General features: G+C 41.5%; 1 protein-coding gene across 3 annotated transcripts in view; it reads right to left on the reverse strand.

Moving 5' to 3' along the window:
- The window catches only part of ADAMTSL1 (ADAMTS like 1), a 206,526-nt gene that overhangs the window by 21,077 nt on the left and 162,632 nt on the right, over positions 1–22,817 (reverse strand). For all 3 annotated transcript variants that reach the window (XM_075741113.1, XM_075741112.1, XM_075741114.1), the window contains 4 exons: positions 22,411–22,538; positions 18,844–18,972; positions 9,033–9,212; positions 7,047–7,181 (listed from right to left, as the gene is read on the reverse strand). In XM_075741113.1, the coding sequence (XP_075597228.1) occupies positions 7,047–7,181; positions 9,033–9,212; positions 18,844–18,972; positions 22,411–22,538 (572 nt within the window). The remainder of the gene's footprint in view (positions 1–7,046; positions 7,182–9,032; positions 9,213–18,843; positions 18,973–22,410; positions 22,539–22,817) is intronic.

Consider the following 22,817-nt stretch of genomic DNA (forward strand, 5'->3'; position numbering starts at 1 on the left):
ATATCACCAAACATAGCAAGAGATTTATACTGGTGACATCAGTTGTGTTCATCTGGATCATTTATTGCTTTTCACACTGATTTTGGACAAGTATCAGTCCTATGTTTACAGATATTATGGGTCAAAAGCAAGATACATAGCAAGCAATTGCAGTACTAACTTCTCTGGCTCTGCTGAAAGAATTTGGTCCTGATCATGACATCAGTCTATCTGTATGATTTGTTTCTTCTCGTAAAGTAGTCAGAGGCACAGCATTTGACTCGCTACAATGCACCCCAGAACATTAAAAAAGTTCTAGGTTAATTTTTCTGTTCAGTGCCACATCTAGATAACCTGTAAATCTGCAGGTAGGCAAATACTAGCCACAGACTTGGAGTGGTGTCCTCTGAAAAAAAAAAAAAAAAGACTGAAAACCCTCTTGAACCTCAGACGTTGGCTGATAATGCAGTTGGCCCTTTCAGAATAAGTAATTTATTCATACTCAAAAGGCTGGCCATTACAAGCAAGGTGGCTGCCATAATTGTATTTTTCCATTCTGCTTTCTGGAGCCTCTTCTGGGCATCTCAGTGACTTTAATAGAAAATGAGAGGAATACACTATTGTCAGCAAAAGAAAAATGAGAGAGAAATACTGGTATTGGTAAGGGGAATCCTTTGCATCTTTTAAGTGAAAGGTTTTTTTTAATACTTTGTTTTAAAACCAGTTTCATTGCTAAATAGCATAGGTGTTTGCAGAACAGGAATTTGTAGTTCAGCTCTTCATCTTCTGAAGCAGCAATGAAATTGGCAACTAAGCTGCTCTAACTCTATCGTCATTGGGGATAATATATAAAACAGAAAGAAATTTGCTTTCTAGGATTCTACTTGCAGTGCTGTCAGTAAAATTGTGTTCTGATTTGTGAAGTAAGTCAATTTGATAAGGAAGTCATCAGGGAGAACACAATAAACATGGAGCAGCAGCATTTCCTTTTTTACAATTGACTGTACTTTTCTGGTCATAAACAATTACACTTCATAACGTAACTTTACAATTATTTTCAGTATCTCTTACAAATAGGGACTTGGTTTTGCTAAATACACAAATTGGATAGATGTCCTAAGCTGGGGATGACAGCAGGTTCCCAGTGAACAACCTAGAGAATATGTAGTTCGAGAGATAAAAGGTGATGGGAACCAGATTCCAAGTAATTGCCTAGGCTTTTCCCCATACGTTCACTCGTATCTTCAGATTCCCTAGAATAACCACTGTGTTCCAGGATTTGCATTGTGTTCTTTTCATCCAAAGAAGAAAAGCAGAATAAAAGCCAAGAATTTACATAATGATGGCATCTCCTCTTTCAATTAAAAAAATCCCCCCCCCCCTTTTTTTTTTTCTTTGCATGAAAATGTGAACATTTCATCAGGATACAGTGAGCCTTAAAAATATACATTGCAGCTACACATCACAGATAGACTAGCTACCATCATCTCAATATTTAATGTTTCTTGGATGTTTTCTCTTTTTAAAGTCATTGCTTAAGTCTTGCACTGTGCTAAGTAAGAGCTAGATTTTCTGTTCATTTCATATCCAGCTATCTTAACTGTTTATGCTCCCATTTCTCTTTAAATTCATAAGCCTGTGCTGCATTCCAAAATAAAGATGCCTTATAAATGCAGTCCACACCCTTTATTTAATTATATACAATGTGAATTGCAGCAATCCCCCTTCCTTCAATATGCATATCCTCAAGTGCATGTTATGTTTTCAGAAATCATCACACATGATGAAGATTTCTGAAAAAACATGTGGGACATGAGCCTAAAGCTTTGGGGAAAAATTTATCAAATGTTCTCACAGACATATTCTGTGCAACTCAAAGACCTCATCTGCAACAAAATATTGAAACAAAGCAGCAGATGCCAAGAACCACTCTGCTGTTACAAGCAGTCAAAGTACATTCTCCTTCAGCATTTTTTTCCTTCACTGTGACATTTTATCGGTACTCCTACATTTCTATATTCCTAGAAGTATTCATTTCTGACCTATCTTCCAAAGTTCCTGCAAGAATCCTCACTTAAATATAATTTATGTATATAAGTCAAAGTTATTAAAGCTTCAGCTTTAAGTATTCTTCTGTGCTAAGATAAAGAGACATTTTTATATCATATTTTGTATCTTTTGACAAGTTTCCTCAGGTTTCCAACGAGGTTACAATAAATTTGAGAAACTGTAATGAATCCCTGCCAGGACTTTTAAGATCCTCAGACCTTCTCACTGAAATGTCTTCATATACAGGAAACAACAAGCTTGAACCCAAATGAAAACAAGTATTCTTCATAGGCCCAAATCCTTTTCTGCAGGAGTGTTAGAAGTCAGGAACATCAGGTCCTACAACTTCAGTTTTGCCAAAATTAACATTTACAAAGCTCAAGACCCATGTATATGTGTCCAAGGAGTTGTGTAAAAAAATTCAGTGATACTGGTAGCATAGATAAGGAAACTCTGCTGAAAATACATGAACTTAGGATGTTCCTTCAATTCAAAAAGATAATTCCACAAAGTAATCAGGGCTTACAGAATTCAAATGTTCCTGAGCAGTGTTAAAACCCAAAAGTTCTTATCAAGTGACAAACTAAGGTATTTCTTTCTGAGGAAAAGGGCATACTTTCTTGTAATACTTTCATTACCAACATTCAGGAAAACTGTATTCAAAATTAAAAGTCTCAAATACAGAAACTTTTATAACATTAAGATCTAACTTGAAAGCTTTCCAAAGCAATATAAATTGGTGTCACTTCGAAAAATTACTGTGTTCTATGTTTTGTGTGATATAAAGTCTTCTTGTGTGCCTGCCATGAACCAAGGACATCAGAAACTGGTCCCAGAAACTGGGACCAACACTGTTTAAAATCTTTGTCAGCAACATAGACAATGGGATCGAGTGCCTCCTCAGCAAGTTTGCCGATAAAACCAAGCTGTGTGGAGTGGTCAACACACTGGAGGGAAGGGATGCCATCCAGAGGGACCTTGACAGGATGGAGAGGTGGGCCTGTACAAACCACAGTGAAGTTCAACAAGGCCAAGTGCAAGGTCCTGCACGTGGGTCAGAGCAATCCCAAGCACACCTACAGGCTGGGCGAGGAATGGATTGAAAGCAGCCCTGAGGAGAAGGACTTGCGGGTATTGATGGATGAGAAGCTCAACGTGAGCCGGCAGTGTGCGCTTGCAGCCCAGAAAGCCAACTGTGTCATGGGCTGCATCAAAAGAGGTGTGACCAGCAGGTTGAGGGAGGTGATCCTGCCCCTCTACTCCGCTCTTGTGAGACCCCACCTGGAGTACTGCGTCCAGCTCTGGGGGCCCCAGTACAGGAGAGACATGGACCTGTTGGAGAAAGTCCAGAGGAGGGCCACAAAGCTGATCAGAGGGCTGGAGCACCTCTCCTATGAGGACAGGCTGAGAGAGTTGGGATTGTTCAGCCTGGAGAAAAGAAGGCTCTGGGGAGATCTAATTGCGGCTTACCAGTACCTGAAGGGGCCTACAGGAAAGATGGTGAGGGACTGTTTATCAGGGAGTGTAGTGACAGGACAAGGGGTAATGGGTTTAAACTAAAAGAGGGTAGATTTAGATTAGATGTTAGGAAGAAATTCTTCACTGTGAGGGTGGTGAGGCAGTGGAACAGGCTTCCCAGAGAGGTTGTGGCAGCCCCATCCTTGGAAGTGTTCAAGGCCAGGTTGGATGGGGCTTTGGGCACCGTGGTCTAGTGGAGGGTGTCTCTGCATGCAGCAGAGGGATTGGACCTAGATGATCTTTGAGGTCCCTTCCTACCCAAACCATCTACAATTCTGTGATTCTATGATTCTATGAAAGTGCGACAGTCTGTTGCTCATCACTGATTGTCAGTTTGTGCTACTATAAAGACCAGAAATATTCCCAAGCTCATGGGTGCTCTAGCTTCTGCTTTGAGGGAAGTCCGGTTCTTCAGATGTATGATCTGCAGGTAACACAAAAGTGTCTACTACACAACCTGCTAATGTATGTGAGGGCTGGGGAGGACTGCAGTACTCTACACATACTTCCAGCAGTTGCAAAGGAGCAGGATAAGCATCAATCTGTGTAAGCCATTATCTACATCATGCTCTCTAACTGTCAAATGTTTTTGGAAGCTCATGCAAAAAGGTGTTTTACATGGGATCTTAATGGGAGGGTTGCTGACTCCATTGGGCAGGGCATCTTTAACAGTTATTTTCCTCTACTTCTATAGTGAAAGCACACAAACGATTGCTGGATGACCCTTAACAATGAGAAGGAAGACCTCCAAACCACATATTTGTATTATGGCCCTTTCTCTTCTGCAAATCCCCTGAAATTTATGTAGAAGAAACCCACAGGACCTGACTCCAGAGAGCAAGTTCATAATTTCACATGGTTGAAATATTGGTGGGAGCATTGCACAATTCCACTTTGTAAAAGAAAATGTATAGTGTGTATGGTAATGTGGAGGCTCCAGTTCTCTCCTTTCAACTCAGCTTGTTAATTGTTGTTATATTTTATATAGTTGTTAATTTCCAAACAAGTTGTCATTTGCAACTTTAATCTTCTGTTGCTGTGCTAATACCTTCTGGGCTTTTTTTTCAAGGCACGAAACAAGTGTTTTTATTCCTATTTTTCTTAAACTCTGGCAAACCATACCTGAATTTATCTAGGTTTCTAACATAATTTTTCACCTTTGGTGTCTTTTAACTCCTTTACAGTATAAAGTTCCCCCAAAGCTTACTTATCACTCCTTTTCTTCACATTTCACTCTTTCCTTTGTACATGTCCTATTTTCCTTCTCTACTCAACAAATCCTCATATCCTTAGATTTCCAAATATTAGATCCAATTCAATGCCTTCTGAGTCCCAAGAGATGCCAGTGCCTGTTAGTAGCAGCACAGACAAGGGACCCTATACATAGTAATTTATATACCTGAAGTTCTTAGATGGGGCATCCAGAGCATGTAGAGCAAACAACCCAATGTAACCAATGACAAAAGACCTAAAAGGAGTACAGTCAATTGGCTGGGTGGCAGAATAGAAAGAATTAGTGGACAGCTTGTAGGGGATGTTGTGGACAGTGGACATAGACACGGGGCACAGGTTTACAAGTTCACAAGTTGTTCCCAAATTGGTGATTGCAGCTGGTGCTTAGAAAAATATGCAGATTTTCTTTCCCATGTAGCAATATTTCAGGCATGGGTTGATTATGAAGGTGTCACAGTAGTCCATGATAAACTTAGCCATTGCACTGGAAGACTGTGGGGAGATTAAATTTGGGAGTAAATATAGAGTCTTTGATTATAATCCCTACTGATACCAGTGTACACAGTAAACTAGATGTAGATTAAAAAAACCCAACAACTGAGAGATGAGGCCTTTTGGGTTTTGGTTTTTTTTTTCCAGTAATGGGTATTCTTATACTGGATGAATCCAAATTCTTTGATACAACTACAGACAATGTATTTAAGTAATGTATATGGATGCTGAATGTTTTGTGTATTTGTCTCAGTGATACAACATGATGCAGCACACTGGACTGTAGATTTCTAATTGATTGGATAGCCCATTCCATGCTGATTTTTCATTAGAAAAAAATCTCTCAGGTTGTTTCCTTAGGTTTTAATAATACAGGCCTCAAATTCACATCAGTAAAACTTCAGTGAAGTTGAAGGAATTGCCTCAAGAATGAAACAGGTTTGCTATTTTGCTATTAAGATGCATGGAGTTTCCTTGCCCATGAAGTGGAATGGCAGGGTACAGGGCGACATTGCCAAATGAAATTGATTTAGAGGTGGTTATATACAGGCAGTGCAGAACACTATTTGCGGTTCAATTACTGCATTCAAACAATAAAAAATCCCTACAACTACTAAAGACCTCTTTTTAGAAACCTGAGAGGAAATGGATGAAACAGGAGTGTGACCTAGTCTTGCAACAGTGAGGACAATAAAACCATACTCAAAATGATTTATTCAATGCTAATAAATACCATCAGATATTCCCCCCACCGAGGACTATTTCAGTGCAGTTTTTGTGCAAGCAGAAATGTAATCCAGAGCTGCATGCTAAAGCCATTGCAAATGTATGCAGATGTCAGCACTGGGGAAAAGTAAACCGTACAACACTAAAAATATAAACAGAAAGCCTCCAATGTGAAAATAAAATCTTAAAATTGTTACTAAATGCAACCAAAGAATGTTTTGGAAGGTAGTAACAAGACCATTAGAGAAGCTGTTTACCTATCTGAGCCTGACACTCAGTAGAGGTTCAAGATCAGCATGAGAAAAGAAATTTTAAAATAAACACACACTGAAATTTAGAAAAGGATGAGATTCTCTTTGCAAACAAATCACACCCACTGATCTGAAAGGAGTTTACAGCATATAACAGAACTTGCAGTGTAAAAAGAGGAAAGCTATATGGAAGGCAGAAAAAGATGAAAACAGGAAAAGCATTTCATTGGGGATTATTTCTTTATATGGCTTTTTGCAGACATTGGTTGTGTGATATGACAAAGAGGAATAACATGAACAGAATGAAACAGAATTTGCAAGAGAAAAACATGTCTAGAGGTATAGGCAAAACTCTAGAAAAGGCTCTGAAGAAGAAGAATATGCAGTATGAATAGCAGACATATGGAAAGACTAGTACCGAAATGCAGAAGAAAAACAGAACCACAAGTGTTTCTTCTTTTAGAGCAACTGGCGCACCAGTTTTCCATGTCTTGCGTTGAATAAGATTGCCAGCCCCTCAGAGCAGAGACTGACTGCTTCTTACAGTGTGTTTATAAAGTGTGGCACAACAGAGCCCTTATTCTGCATGGAGCTTTGGGGCATTACACTAATAACAGGACCTCCTTTTTTAAAATGAGTTTCTGAGTTGTGAGAACAATTTGGCAGTGATTATGACTGACAATATGCTGTCAATGTGATGTTTTTTGTCCCAGTGCTCCATGGCTGCATAACTGGAGGCATAACTGTAATCTAAACTACGAACTCATTTTAATCTAAAAAAAATCTTAAAGCACTTACCTATAAGAACAGAGCTCCCTGGACTGACTGTCATTTTTGTTCCTGAAGGAGAGGTCAGCACTGAACGAGTGTTGGTCCCAGCACTGGAAAGCACTGCTGTCAAGTCTTCTAGGTAAGGAAGAGGTCGTGGAGGTTCTGGTAACAGATTGGGGAGACTGAAGTGATCAGCAACGCTATGCAGAAAACATCTCAGTGAAAAAACTCACCACCAGCTATTGCTGCATTATTTGCCATGCTGCAATATTACCTTTTCAGAGGGGTAGTCTAAGCAACTTTGAGGAACTACTAAAGGTGTGCTTTGCCTCATATTAGGTAAGGCACTAGAGAAATGATTAAAATAACATTTGGATCAGTATGACCAGAAAATAAAAGAAATTCTGTCTGAAGGTTATCATGGCATTCTGGTTGACCTTATTCATATTTGACGAAGGTACATGCTATCAGGAGATACAGCAGTTTGGATGAAAAAGCAAATGTATACAGCATAGGAGCCAAATCAAATGCCCATGGTAGTCAGTGGAAAACTTTTTAAAGTCTGCTACAACCTGGATCAAGCCCTGATTAAATATGGTTATAACCCTGCCAACTCCTGAGGTATACTTAGGCAGAGCTCCAAAGCACTAAGAAGAGTTTGGAGCTCAAGAGGATCAGTCTATGCTGAGTACTGCAGGATTTAGTTTTTTACTAACCGTAATGCTATTTTAAAAATCAACTATGTTGCCTATCATTCCCAACCCTATTTGTGATGGAAATGATGGGATATTTGATTTCAGTTAATGGTGGCTTGACCCCCTTTCAATCAGATCAAGGCACACACTAAGCAAGTTTTCTATTGCTGATCACATTCAGCACCAGAAGTACAAGTCATAGATGCTTGAACTGTTTCTTTCCATCAAGGCACTAAAAATGTGATTTGCCTACAAGCTTAAGCAGCTTGCATAACTCCCAGTAACTTTCCATCTTTAAAAACTAAGCCATTTATAAAGATCAGAAAAGGTTTTAAAGATCATTTGGGAGATTTTATTTATAGGCTGAAACACATCTGATTTTTTTTCCCATTTTTTTTAGACTGAGTTTTTAGAGCCAGTCTGGATTCATAGGGAAATCATGTGAACATTCATAAAGGAGTTTTAGTGTTGACTATGAAACTGAAAAATCACACTTTATAACTTCCTCTGGAAGCTGCATCACCCATGGGACCTGTGCTCATTCTAGTCATGAAAGATGAGAGCTGTAATGGATGCTTTAATGGTGTTGTACCAGTAACAGGGACTAGGTTTCAAAATTTGACACTTCACTATCAAATATACAGAAGCACTTACAAAGTCTGGCTGGATCGTTCATCTGCCAGGCATGGAGAAATGATAGAAGATGAGTTACTAGGAAAGGAAACCCCTTTCCCACACATCCAGTTACCACCAGGTAACACTTCCACCCATACTTCACAGCTGACATTGTCTTTTCAAATCACCCAGTTGGGCTTTCTGTCTGTTGTTTAGAAACACAAGAAAAGTAAACTTCACCCTCCACTGAACTTGGGAAGGGCTTTTTAAAAGCACATTGAGTTTATGCACCTGTTAAGTGTGAAATAGGTCAGTATCACACAACCATGTATAGGAAGGCTACTCAGCAGAGGCAGAGCACTTCACAGGGAAAAAGTGGCATAATTCTCATTTCAAGAGAGCCACTTTAAGAAATGGTTAATAAATGCTTTTCTTAGCTAGTAAATCTGAAAGAATGAAACTGAGTGTCCCAGGACTGGGAGATACAGTCCCTGTGCTTAGACATTTTTTTCTCACCCATCTTTGTTTTACCACCACCTTGTTTCAGGTGATGCTGCCCAGAGAACAAATGCAGACAAATTCTTTGCTTAGAACAGGGTGGCCTGTAGGCCATTTCCTCTTTCCATATCCTCTGATTAGTTCAGGCTGTATGTGCCAGCAGTCACATTACTATTGCTATAAGTGCAAAATACCCTGGACTTACCGAGAACCAACAGCTGGGAGCTTTCAGTTACCTCCCCACGAAGATTGGCTGCTTTGCAGGAGTACAACCCCTGATCTGACAGAGAAACATTTGCAATTAGCAGCAAGCCATCATGCACATGGTGAGTAGAGGACAGCTTAACCTTGTTCTTAAACCAAGTAACTTCTGCTTCAGGAACACCTGGAAAAACATTGACAAAACATAACACAAGTAAGATATAGTGGTTGCTAAATAGTGTTATGGTGGCTACAGACAAAACTGTTAATATAGAACAATTAAAACAAGATTTTAATATGACTTCCAAGTGACTTTTTTGCAGTTCAGAAGTCTTTAGTCAACTCTTTCACATTGCCTGCCTTTATGTGTCTTAGATCCCTCTGAGGCAGAAGGGGAAGAGTTAAAACCAAACGGAAGTCTTCCTTTTTAGTGCCGCAGAATTGTACAAGTGGAGTCTGAACTCATAACTTTTAAAAGCAAGCCTTTATTAGAGCAGAACAAAGGTTAATCTAGCCTAGTATCCTGTCTCTGGAAGAAGCCATAAACTGGTGCCTCTCCCAGCCTCCCACTAGTTTCAGCTCAGGAACTTTCTGAGCAAGAAATAGTTTCTGTGCAGCCCTCCATGGACATCTATTAATTCATCTAATCTTCCTTTTTGAAAATGTGCAAACAATTAGCATTTACATCTTCAGAACAGCATTTTCACTGGTCTCACCAGGAGTCTTCAGACAACAGATTGTTACAGATTCATAATCCCCTATAGGAAGAATTGCCTCCTTTTGTGTGCTTGCTTCTCAGGTCCAGCTATCTCTGTTGGATTCCTACCCTCTTGTAGGAATGGGTTCTGATGTGTAACTGGCAAGATCTCTGGTCTTGCAGTAGATAGTACTTGGCAGAGGGATTTCTACCTCAATTTAAATGCATACCAGATCAGGTAATTTAGTGTCACTGACTACTAAACAATTGGTTTATAAGAAATGGTATTGGAAGTCTTAGTAGGTAGGCTAGACCTATGGAGCTGCGCCTGGGAGGAAATTATACTGTGTGGACCCCTGCCTGTAAGGAGTAGTGCATCACTAATCCCAGTAACTGCTGGAGTCCATGCCGTCCCATATGTGGTACTCTGTATGTGGGAGGTAGTTAATCTCTTTCACATGAACATTTGTAGGGCTACAAAGATGGTTAGCGGCCTGGAGCATCTCTCATATGAGGAAAGGCTGAGAGAGCGGGGTCTGTTTAGCCTGGAGAAGAGAAGACTGGGAGGGGATCTCATCAAAATTTATAAATATCTAAAGAGGGGATGCCTAGAGGATGGGGCCAGACTCTTCTCCATGGTGCCCAGTGACAGGACAGGGGGCAACGGGCACAAACTGGAACACAGGAAGTTCCATCTCATCATGAGAAAAAACTTCTTTACTGTGAGGGTGACAGAGCCTTGGAACAAGCTGTCCACAGAGGTTGTGGAGTCTCCTTCTCTAGAGATATTCAAAATCTGCCTGGATGCCATCCTGTGTAACCTGCTTGAGGTGATCCTGCTCTAGCAGGGGGGTTGGACTAGATGATCTCCAGAGGTCCCTACTAATCTGTGAATCCAATTTCCTTGTGTCTACTGTAGATTAAGGGCATGTGTACAGGCAGTTATTCTTAAGTATCTGCTACCCACCTAAATCCTTCCCTGCCTTATGGCACAGTAACATGTTCTGCCCATTGTCAATACCCTTCTGGTTGTGCCTCCATGTCAAAAACCAAAACCCATTCTCTTTGTCAATTCTGTGTCCCTGGCACCAGAAGTACCTCACTTCGGCTGTGCTAACTGAGCACGACTGCCCATTTGTCTGTATTTGTAGTGACTGCCTGATTGCAGGTGCATCACTAAGCATGTGCAGATGGAAGTGGGAAAGGGAGATTTTTCCCTATTCTTCCACATCAAAGCATTGTGGCCTTTTTTCCACCTCTCCCCGAGTCACCTGGTGACTTTGCCAAGACATCTGGAATGAGTATGTCTGAGCTTGGCAGCCAGGAAGGAAAGCTGAAGCCCTGTGAGGGCAGAGGGTCTCATCCACATTCAGAAAGTAGCAGGAAGCAGGCAGTAAAAGACTGCAGGCTTTTTCTCACCTTTGTCTGAGGGTAAACAGCATTTGCTATTCTGAACCCTTCATGACGTATCCAGAGAACTAATCATTCTTGTCTATGATGCTGTTTTCCAAAGGCTTACCCTTGTTTGTGTTGCTGCAACTCAGCTTTTTTAAAAGGATGGGCTGTTGTCCTGTTTCTGACACCCCCACTGGGATAGGACCAGCACACAGCTCTCCATCTGGCTGCTACTCTTTGACCTATGTGGCATGGGTGGGCTGACCACCACTTAAAACCTCACTCTGATTTTTTCCAGAGCATCCAGGCAGAGTCCTCAGAGGAGTTCAGGCAACCGCTGGATAGCAAACAACCTCAACCGTTGAGTATATTCAAGCCTGCATGTTTATTGTGTTTCCATTGCAGGGAAAGAAAGTTTGAGACTTGAGCTCAGAGAGCAAAGGAGAGAAAATGGAGACTTTTCCAGTTCTGCAGTCCCCGAGATGGAAAAACTCTTGCACGCCAGTACTTGTCCTCCCACTGCCACGCTAGTGAAGGGATGATCCACTCTCTCTGTCTCACAGTCTAAGCCACTTACAGTGCACAGGTTTTCACATTATGGCTATTGCCGAACTTAGGCATGGAAATATCAAGACATGTACCTCAGAAATAAACAATCATAAGATTATAAAATTATAAAGCTTTCTCAAATTCCAACCAGGGGTCATCATCTTTCTTTGTTTTGAAGACTAAAATTAGGTAGACCTTTTAAGTTTTTCTTGACAATAAAGGAAGATGACTTCTTTGCCTCAGTCTTCACTGGCAAATGCTTGAGCCACACTGCCCAGGTCGCAGAAGGCAGGAACTGGGAGAATGCAGAACCGCCCACTGCAGGAGAAGATCAGGTTCGAGAATATCAAAGGAACTTAAAGGTGCACAAGTCCATGGGACCTGATGAGATGCATCTGCGGGTCTTGAGGGAACTGGCGGATGAAGTGGCCAGGCCACTCGCCATCATATTTGAGAAGTCCTGGCAGTCTGGCGAAGTTCCCACTGACTGGAAGAGGGGAAACATAACCCCCATTTTTAAGAAGGGAAAAAAGGAAGACCCAGGGAACTACAGGCCGGTCAGTCTCACCTCCGTGCCTGGCAAGATCATGGAGCAGACCCTCCTGGAGACTATGCTCAGGCACATGGAAGATAAGGAGGTGATTGGTAACAGCCAACATGGCTTCACTAAGCGCAAATCATGCCTGACAAACTTGGTGGCCTTCTATGATGGCGTTACAGTGTCAGTGGATAAGGGAAGGGCAGCTGACGTCATCTACCTGGACTTGTGCAAGGCATTTCACACTGTCCCACACGACATCCTTGTCTCTAAATGGGAGAGACATGGATTCAAAGGATGGACCACGTGGTGGATAAGGAATTGGCTGTATGGTCGCACTCAAAGAATTGTGGTCAACGGCTCAGTGTCCAAGTGGAGAATGGTGACGAGTGGTGTTCCTCAGGGGTCGGTACTGGGACCGGCACTGTTCAACACCTTTGTCGGCAACATGGACAGTGGGATTGAGTGCACCCTCAGCAAGTTTGCCGACAACACCAAGCTGTGTGGTGCAGTCAACATGCTGCAGGGAAGGGAAGCCATCCAGAGGGACCTTGACAGGCTTGGGAGGTGGCCTGTGCAAACTGCATGAAGTTCAACAAGGCCAAGTGCAAGGTCCTGGACGTGGGTCAGAGCAATCCCAAGCACACCTACAGGCTGGGCGAGGAATGGATTGAAAGCAGCCCTGAGGAGAAGGACTTGGGGGTATTGATGGATGAGAAGCTCAACGTGAGCTGGCAGTGTGCGCTTGCAGCCCAGAAAGCCATCTGTGTCATGGGCTGCACCAAAAGAGGCGTGACCAGCAGGTTGAGGGAGGTGATCCTGCCCCTCTACTGCGCCCTTGTGAGACCCCACCTGGAGTACTGCGTCCAGCTCTGGGGGCCCCAGTACAGGAGAGACATGGAGCTGTTGGAGCGAGTCCAGAGGAGGGCCACGAAGCTGGTCAGAGGGCTGGAGCACCTCTCCTATGAGGACAGGCTGAGAGAGTTGGGGTTGTTCAGCCTGGAGAAAAGAAGGCTCTGGGGAGATCTAATTGCGGCTTACCAGTACCTGAAGGGGCCTACAGGAAAGATGGTGAGGGACTGTTTATCAGGGAGTGTAGTGACAGGACAAGGGGTAATGGGTTTAAGCTGAAGGAGGGTCGATTTAGATTAGATGTTAGAGATAAATTCTTTACTGTTAGAGTGGTGAGGTACTGGAACAGGTTGCCCAGAGAGGTTGTGGAGGCCCCATCCCTGGAAGTGTTCAAGGCCAGGTTGGATGGGGCTTTGGGCAATGTGGTCTAGTGGAGGGTGTCCCTGCCCGCAGCAGGGGGGGTTGGAACTAGATGACCTTTAAGGTCCCTTCCAACCCAAATCATTCTATGATTCTATGATTCTATGATAAGTGTAAATAGTGGGAGAAAAGGAAAGGATGAGAAGTGCTGAGAAGGGCAAAGAAGAAGGGAAAGGGACAGTGAGGATTTCATATGACCAGAGTACTCAAGAGCAGAGACTCCAATAAAATAAAGAAATAAACACAGAGACAGAGACAAAACTAATTTGCTTCTTGCAGACAGCTGCTCCAACAGTCTTAGTCCAGAAAGGCAGATTTCTCTTGCATACATTCCACTAGCAGAAACGGCAACAAGGGATTAAAGCTGAGACCCTTTACTGTTGAGGTGTTAATCTTGAGTCTGGGAAAGGTCCACTGTACCTACAAAGTATCAAGCAGCTCTACGAAACCTTTTTCTGACTACTACTCTACAAAGCGTGTTCTTCCTCTGTCTTTAGTGTGAAGTTTCCACACTAACAGGAGATTATTTGAAATTAACCTGTGCAGCTGTTCCTACAGTTTGGTTTAGGGAAGATAAGCAGCATATGTCCGTGAGCAGCAGCTTCGTTTCCCTTTGTGCTTCCACCTTGTATGCTGACACATACAAGCCTCAAGACAGGAATAGGAGGCGGCCAGCACAGGGATGAGCAAACACATCATTGCGCAGCATTGCCACAAGGGGTAGCAAGAGCATTTCAATCAGTTTTGTTGGGTAACAGTGAATGACAGAGGACAGAGGGCTGTGTTTGCCTTGGGGAAACAATCATGGAGACTGAAAGTCTAGAGGTGCCAGCTGGAAAGAAAACTCACTTTGCTGGTCAGGCAAGACTTTAGGTGGTGAATAGTTACCCAAGTCTATTCTTCTTCAGCTTTCCTGTCCATCACGGGATATACCTAGCACAAAAAGGCTATCTGGGATACGGAGCAAGCAGAACTGTGCCTGCCAATCAAGATAATTTTGCTAAACCAGGAGATTTTGGGGAAAGGAAGCATAAAAATACAAGGATATAGCAGTGGTGACTTGTTTCCAACGCTGCAGTATTCCTGAAATAGTGACTTGCATGTCAGAATCTGGTATAGCTGATGAACAAAACATAGGTCATAAAGCAAAGTAAGAAATAGAAAAATATACCCTCCAGCATATAGATGAAATACAGAAGAAAGGAATGTTAAGGAGAGTTGAAAAAGCTGCAAGCTGAAACATCAGAGAGAGAAGGATATACAGGGCAGGATGGTAATGTATTTTAAATCACTCTGCTAAACCTGTTCTGACTCAACAGTGACTAACGGTACATGACACTTTGCAGGCAGGTGCCTCTATTAGAAGTCTTATGGCCTGAAGGATACTGCAGAGAAATGCTCTAAGAACTAGATTTTTAAAATTAGTTCCTCCTTTCATGTCCAAGTCTATTTTCAACAACAGTTTGGGCCAGATTGATTGAGGCTTCTGGTATCTGACTATGCACAATTTAAGTGCTGAAGTCAACCAAAACCTTCCTAGTGGTACTGATGTGATCAGATTGCTCCCACATCCCATTTGGAAGTGAAATTGCTCACAGCAATCAAATTACCCACCAGAAACACTGCTGGCTTTCTGAAGCTTGGAGAAAATGCTCCAGCTGGATGTCAGAGGCATCTGCAAGACTACTGAGTGGGAGTTCCCTCAGAATTAGTTTTGGAGAAGTCTGGGATTCACCACAATCACCTATGTTTAAAAAGCATACTTTCACCTCTGTAGACAAAGTGGCAAAGTCATGTCAAGTGAAATAAGGCTGATTTTTCAAGCTTGAACAAAACCACACCACCATCTTTGTGGTATAATCAAAACAGAGTTTCGTCCTGACATAATTCATATCAGGGGCCAATTAAGCTCTAATGCATCTGGGACAATTTTGTTTTCCGTTGTCTTAAGCTAATATCTATAGATTTCAGCTCAGAACACAGATTTTGACAATGCTTATGCTTTTCATAAGAAGTTAAAGAGCAGTATAAAATTACTCCCTAGGTTCTTGTAATGTTCTCTTTCATTATCTCCTGTTTTTAAGAAACCTTCTCCAGGCTTATCAACACCTGTCAGCAGCAAGTGTGTATTTTTTTGCCTTGACAGCATGAGCAGCTTTGGAAAATGTCATAACTGATCCTCATACTTAATATTTCTCTTATAAATATTTATTCTGCTGTCCTGCTGACTCTCAGTAAAGACATGTCCTTATATGAGCCAAGACATCAAGATTCAATACATGCATGGTCCTATACTGCAGACTATACAGCACAGTGACAGCAACACAGCTTATAATGATGAGATTAACAAACACCAAATTCTGATCTGGAACAACTCTCAGTTGCTGTGCTAGCTCAGGGCATCCTGAAACGACTACAGGGAAAGTACTAGAAGGAAAAAGACTATAGCTTTATGAAACGGTGTGAAGAGATTTTTCATCTAGATGTGTCTCCACATAATTTCTGGATATGTTAGTTTGCTTTCTAATTATGTTCACTTTGTTCTCGCACTCTAATTTCTTTTTTATTATCACATGTTATTGTGTTAACCATTGCACATTAATTAACTATGACTAGATGGCCATTTCATTGTTAATGCCTTCTGGGGACCTTTGGCAAACTACTTAGCTGTAAAGTTCATCTACTCTGAAGAAGTCACTAGGATACAACATGTTTGCTGACTGAAGCACCATTGATGTTACTTTTTTCCTTACAATTGATCACTCTAAGAAGAATGATCAAAAATATATAAAAAGGTTGGATAATCACAACCCCGGTGCCAAAACAAAAAAATTGTGCTTACATTAGAAGGAATATAATTTATTGTCATGTTCTTTAACAGGTTTTATGAGATGGTATATTTTCCAGGCATAGGTGAGACAGCTGATAGAAATCACTCTGTTCCTGGATCTTTTCCAATATGTAGCTTTTTTTTAATTGCTGTTGAATTATTAACATTATTTGTATGAAAATAGGATTCTACTGCTTATAAAATATTTCTGCCCTCATTGCTCACTCTCTTATTCCCTGTGTGTAACATCACAGCTTGTGTTTTATGACTTTATCATAATTTCAACAGTATTAATCTCTGGTGTCAAACATAGTTGACATTTTCTGTGGAGGCAGTAGCAGAAGATAAACACCCATGATGAAAATTATGATTTAAGCAAATTTCTTCTGTATTACAGAATAATCCAATATACAGTAATGCTACTAGATAGCAAAATGCCTTCTTCTGGGAGAGAAGACAGTGATTCTGCTGTGACACTGCTAAAATTTTCCATTGTGGACATACATTGCTATAGTAGGTGGGCTTCATAAAATTGCTAGACATGATTTTCCTCTCCGAAAAGGCACTGAATCTGTGCCTCTGACCATGCTGTGCTCCCCTCCTGTAGTTTCTGGTGCCATAAGAACTGTGGCAACTTTGCTCAGCCACATCCTGTTCTTTTCATGATGTCTTTACACTGAATGGAAATGGTTGCACTTCTTAAATTAGCAATCACTGTCTACACCTGTGGGGCCTCCCCATCTGCAGCTGAGAGAACCCAGAGAGAAAAATTCAGAACAATGTAGGTTCACATAATACTTAGTCTCTTTCACACAGTATCAGTGCAGTTGGCCATGGAGGCGCCTGGGGAAAAAGAGTACATCTTTCATAGAATCATAAAATCATAGAATGGTTTGGGTTGGAAGGGACCTCAAAGATCATCTAGTTCCAACCCCCCCTGCTGTGGGCAGGGACACCCTCCACTAGACCACATTGCCCAAAGCCCCATCCAACCTGGCCTTGAACACTTCCAGGGATGGGGCCTCCACAACCTCTCTGGGCAACCTGTTCCAGTACCTCACCACCCTCACAGTAAAGAATTTATCTCTAACATCTAATCTAAATCGACCCTCCTTCAGCTTAAACCCATTACCCCTTGTCCTGTCACTACACTCCCTGATAAACAGTCCCTCACCATCTTTCCTGTAGGCCCCTTCAGGTACTGGTAAGCTGCAATTAGATCTCCCCAGAGCCGCCTTTTCTCCAGGCATCTCCTTCTTCCTTGAAAGACACTGGACATCAGTCTGATTGCAAGGGAGTGTCTAGTGTCTATGTTCAGAGGGCAACAGAATTACTGAATTTACGCTTTCATGAAACACTAGGAAAAATTATACTGTATTTTTCTTTCATTAATCCCACTGAGAGTAATTAATAAATTGAGATTCCAGCCTAGTGTTTGCACAGCTATTGTGCATGCTTTGCTAAAGGGCAGATGACCAAATAGTGAAAATTGAGCCAAATACTCTTTTTACTTAAGAATTTGCATAGGGGTGTGGTTGGCAGTACTTGAAGGAGAAAAACTGATAACAACTAAGTGCTTAAAGAGAGCAGGAAGTGTAAAAAAGCAGGACATTTGTATATTTGCAATGCAGATGCTTATATAGAGTCATCTGAAGTAACTGCTAGGGGCAAGAAGCTAAAGCAAGGTTCTAAGGGAATTTATACAAGTCTCCACCACAGATATTTGTGTAACACTCAGCATGGCTCACTTTGTGTTTTATAAGCTTCTCCCTTCCCCTCCTGTTCCCCCTCGCACTACGCATGGAAGCGTAATGAATCAAAGGTCTGGCCTTGAGTCTTCAGAGATTTCCCAGCACTCTCTCTTCCCCCTCCCCTCCTCCCTATACCAACACCATTCCCACCAACAGCTGTAGGACTGCAACACGCAGATAAGGTCAACCATTTTTGTTCACCATTGGAAAGAGACAAACTGCTGTTGTAAGACTGAGGGATATTCAGTCTCTGGAAAACTATTTCAGGGAGAACCCTGTTTCAGCAGAATTCCTCTGAATTACTGCACTACCAAGATAAAAAAAAGAAAAGAAAACAATCAGAAGAATGGTGTGCTAACATGTCCTTAATTTGAAAAAGTAGAATTTGGCAGGAAAACAGGGTAACTAACTGGAGTGGACTTTGATAACTCCATCAATGAGGAAATGAGTCAGTTCATGCTTGTATATTCTCACCAAGTATCCCCAACAGGTAGGAATGTGCATCAGTTTTGTTGTATCCTCATCATACTGTGTATCTCTAACAAAGATGCCTGTTGTATTGTCCCAGACCGATTTTCTTAAGTTACTACACTTTTCTTGTTAGTATTGATAAAAGAAGGACATTTTCTATGCTAAGAAGTAATGCAAGCAATGAAGTTTGCCTGAGTCCTAGGAAAACCTTGCAGTTTTACCCAGCTGCACCTGGAGACATCAGTTTAGCAAAGAACCCCACAGAAATTTATAGCTGAAGGCACATGCACAGGAGACCAAGTAGTTTCTCACCTGCAACCTGACAGCTAATGGTAACATTTGCTTTCTGGATTGTTTTCACTGTGCTTCCAATATCAACAGTGACAGCAGGCGATTCAGTGTTGATCACAGTAGCTCTTGATGCCTTTATCAGTGGCTTTCCTGTATAAAAGAAGCACCACAGTTTATCAGACCAAGTACACTGGACTTGCATAGCACAGATGGCCGAGGACACTCTGTGTGAAAGTACCTACACAGGACAGGTGTATAAGGGAAAATGCTGGTGCATGAGGCCACCTGCTCTTTGTAATATTACAGTGTCACCAAATTCCATAGGAAAAGCTGTCTTTGAAAAAGAAAAAGCATACTTAGAGCAGAAGCAGAATAGCATTAGAGCCATATGGACACACATGAGAACCAGCTGAATCAATAAACAGCAGTACAACTGGAGCTCCAGCAAGATGTTTGTCTGGTACTCCAACCAAAACACCACCCTTTGCCAAAGGCCAAACATCGGAAAAAGAACCCTGAGTGATGTCTACAGGCACATTAATAGTGCAGGAGGTTTAGAACAACACGTAAGCTGTTTCTACACATTGATCATGCTTGCTTTAACCTACAGTGGAAACACTGGGATTGGGAAGGCCAGATCATAGCCAGTAAGTTTCCTCATGATGGCTAGCATAAGAAGATGAGGGACATAAACAAGCCCCTTTCTGTCAGATAACCTGTTTTATCCAAACCCAGTAGTAAGAGTGTTATGCATTAATATTGTTTATCTCTAACAAAGATACCTGCTTTGCCTGCAGAAAACTTTTCAAACTGTTTTCAGTGTGCTTCCAACATCGGTGATGGCGAGCAAGTGAGTCAAGGTGTTCCCCTGCTGTTGTGCCTGAGTATATGGGATTAGCTATGGAGTCATCCACCACTGGGGGCTTGAGGAGCCTTCTGCAACTCCTTTTGTAGGGGCACTGTAAAGGCATGCCTACATGACACAAAATTGTTCAGACATACTCAGGCTTAGCTCTGAGAGGGGGGAGTGAAGCAGTAGGGCTGACAGAGCTGGGTGAAGGCAGCCCCCTGTCCCAGCCAAAATGCTCTGCAGGCATGATGTTGGCCAAAGAGGCAGAACATGACAATGTTGCTTTAAATGGTATGGGACCTGGGTGTTATTGACTCAGTGTTGTATTTTCAAACTCATCTTTGCCCAAAAATTGATAAACACTTTTTTTTTTTTCCCCTTAAATAAATAGTCAGATAAAAACCAGGTTCAGATACCATCATTTGCCTCCAGAAGCTGCAGTTTTAGGCTAACGTCTACCACTGGCTTAATTTGTGTGTTAATCTGGAGGTGACCAAGGAAGAAAAGATGGAGGTGAGAAAAAGAATTTCGTTTCATTGAGTTCATGGAAAATTTAATTCAACCCTAACTATAAATTGCTTCATATAACTATATTTCCAGGGCTTTTAAAAGATGCCTTTCATCTGGAATTCCTGTCATATCAGTTTGGTGGGGGGCTTTTTTTGGGTTTGGTTTTTTTTTTTTTTTTTTTGGTGCTTTTAATGTCTAAGAATAAAAAAGCAAAATATTACATTTTATTTTTGAAATATCTCCAAAAGTGTGATGCTTTGTGGCAAAGCCTAAAGAAATAAAAATCTTCAGCTATGTATCAGCCTTTTATTTTCCTGACTGGTTTCCACAATCTCATCAAAAGATTAAAAATCTATTAGCTGTTGAACCCATAAATAAGTAGCAAACCATTCAGAAAAATGGAAGCATATTCCACTGTCTTTTTTTCCATGCATGTGTTAAACTAATCAGAAAATTCTTTAATGAAATAAGCTTTCGGCCCCACTCCTGATCCCTCTTAAAGATGGTCTCAGCTTTCCAGGGTTTTTCTGAGAAAGTGCTTCCATTAGGCCAAAAAGGTTGTTGCTTTGTTCCAAAAACTGCTCAGTATCTCATTTTGATATTAATGGCCTCATTTTACAAGATGTTCAGCTCTTTGCCTTGGATGTGAGATGGAAACGTATACCAGTTCCTAAGCAGAGTTCAGCTTGAGTGTGGGATGCATGAATGTTAATCCATCTGAAAAGGTTAAACTACAGCCTTGATAATTATAATCAAAAAGCTAATAGCTTTCCTGTGCCACTATGTACCTGATGTTCAGCTTATTTTTCTATAGCTTAACACAAAATTGCCTCCACAATTTACATTGTACAAAGACTATGGCTTTTAAACTCACTGGAGGAATATGGGCAGAATAGCAGTTTTGACTGATGATTTTTTAACCTCATGTTCAGCTTCTTGCTGGTGCAATGCAAGAGGTTCCCTGTGGAGCTGCTTCTTATAAAACACTATACTGTCTTAGCAGCAGTACCACTGCCCTGCTGCCAGAGATTCAGCAAAGATATTCCTGATCTGCAGTAGTGTAAAAAGGATCAGTCTCTTTGTTTTTGCCTAAATGTAATACGTAGCTCTGATGCAGATTCCACCCTGGGGGATTTAGATGTTCTCCTTCTAAGGGACAGTCAAGGTCTCTTTCCAACTGGTTTACTGATGATCAGAGCTTCACTGCTCGCCATTGCTGCATTCTTAGATTTTCTTTATGCTCTTTTTACCTGAAATTTTCTCTGTATCTGGTGTAAAATACTCAAGCTCATCAACAGCTATTCCTTCCTCTAATCATACATGGATACACTGGTCACAGATGGTCACTGCTTGCACATTGGAAGCCTCCAAATGCCTCATATTCTGGAGCAGTGAAATGGAGAGGTCTGAAAAATCAGCAAGCTTTCTAGCATTCTTAATGTGTTTCCTTTTGCCTTTGTGATAAAATAGGATCTTCCCTCTCTAAGACCTCTCTGCCTGTCCTTTTACTAGTTCTGACGTGGTGGTGAGCCTGCTGACATCATCTACCAATGAACCTCGAAGAAGCTGGATTCATGCACTACTCCCATTTCCCTTGGCTTTTATTTGGGTGAGTTTTCTTTAGAACTGAAATCTAAACTATCAAAGGATATTTAGTCTGCTTTAGAACTCAACCGTTACTAGAGAAACATAAACATAGAAGTTAATTTTTTGTGAACCTCTATTTGCCAGCAATTCAAACAGTGTCAGCCATGCTTATGCCACAATGGATTGAATATGTTACAGGGCTTGATCCTGCAAGGGGCTAACTCTTCAGCTCTGATATTTTTCAGGCTAGCCTAATGTACATATGAATAAGTCCTTCTATCAGTCTGTTAGACTTGAAAAGATCAACGATAGGTTTAAAATGGAGCATATGAAATTGGGAGGCTTGGACAGCACTGTCCATATAGGTTGTGAATAACCGGGATGAGCACTGTCTTGGGAGCATGTCAGATGCAGCAAGTGAGAAAAAGCATTGACCTCTTGCAGAAATCCACAAATCTCATGACCTGTCTGTGAAAGTTGGACTATGAGTCAGGGTTTTCCAGAGTTCACACCCTGTGTTCTCACCAGTGTATCTCTGTTGACCCACCTTGCCCACCCAGCATCCACAGCACAAACGATTTCTGTCTGGAATCACACAAGTGGTAGGGACCATCCTGCAAACACAGAGAATTAACTATTACCTGCTAGAGTGACAGCAATGGAGACAGAGTCAGATCCCAGGGCATTGGACGCATTGCAAGCATAGAAACCCACATCAGCTTCCACAGGTGCTAGAATCTGCAAGGAGTCATCAGGTTGAAGTAGCATCCTGGAGTAAAGCAGAAATAAATATGTAATAGTTTGTGTGAGCATGAATATATTTACTGGGATTTTTTCAGGTTTATGTAATCTTTTTACAGTTCAGACCTCTAGGTTCTATTTAAAAATCTATTAGGACTTAAAGTCTTACATTGAGACTGTAAGCTGTGATTACTTAAATTAAATTTTAGCCTCATTCCCAGTTCTTCTACTGCTGATATGTGTATTAGAGAAAGTACCTAGGACACCTGTCCATGGTTTGTGAAACCTCCTCTGCTGTGTCACTTCC

Source organism: Balearica regulorum, chromosome Z, assembly GCF_011004875.1.
Source record: "Balearica regulorum gibbericeps isolate bBalReg1 chromosome Z, bBalReg1.pri, whole genome shotgun sequence".
Taxonomy (NCBI): Eukaryota; Metazoa; Chordata; class Aves; order Gruiformes; family Gruidae; genus Balearica; species Balearica regulorum.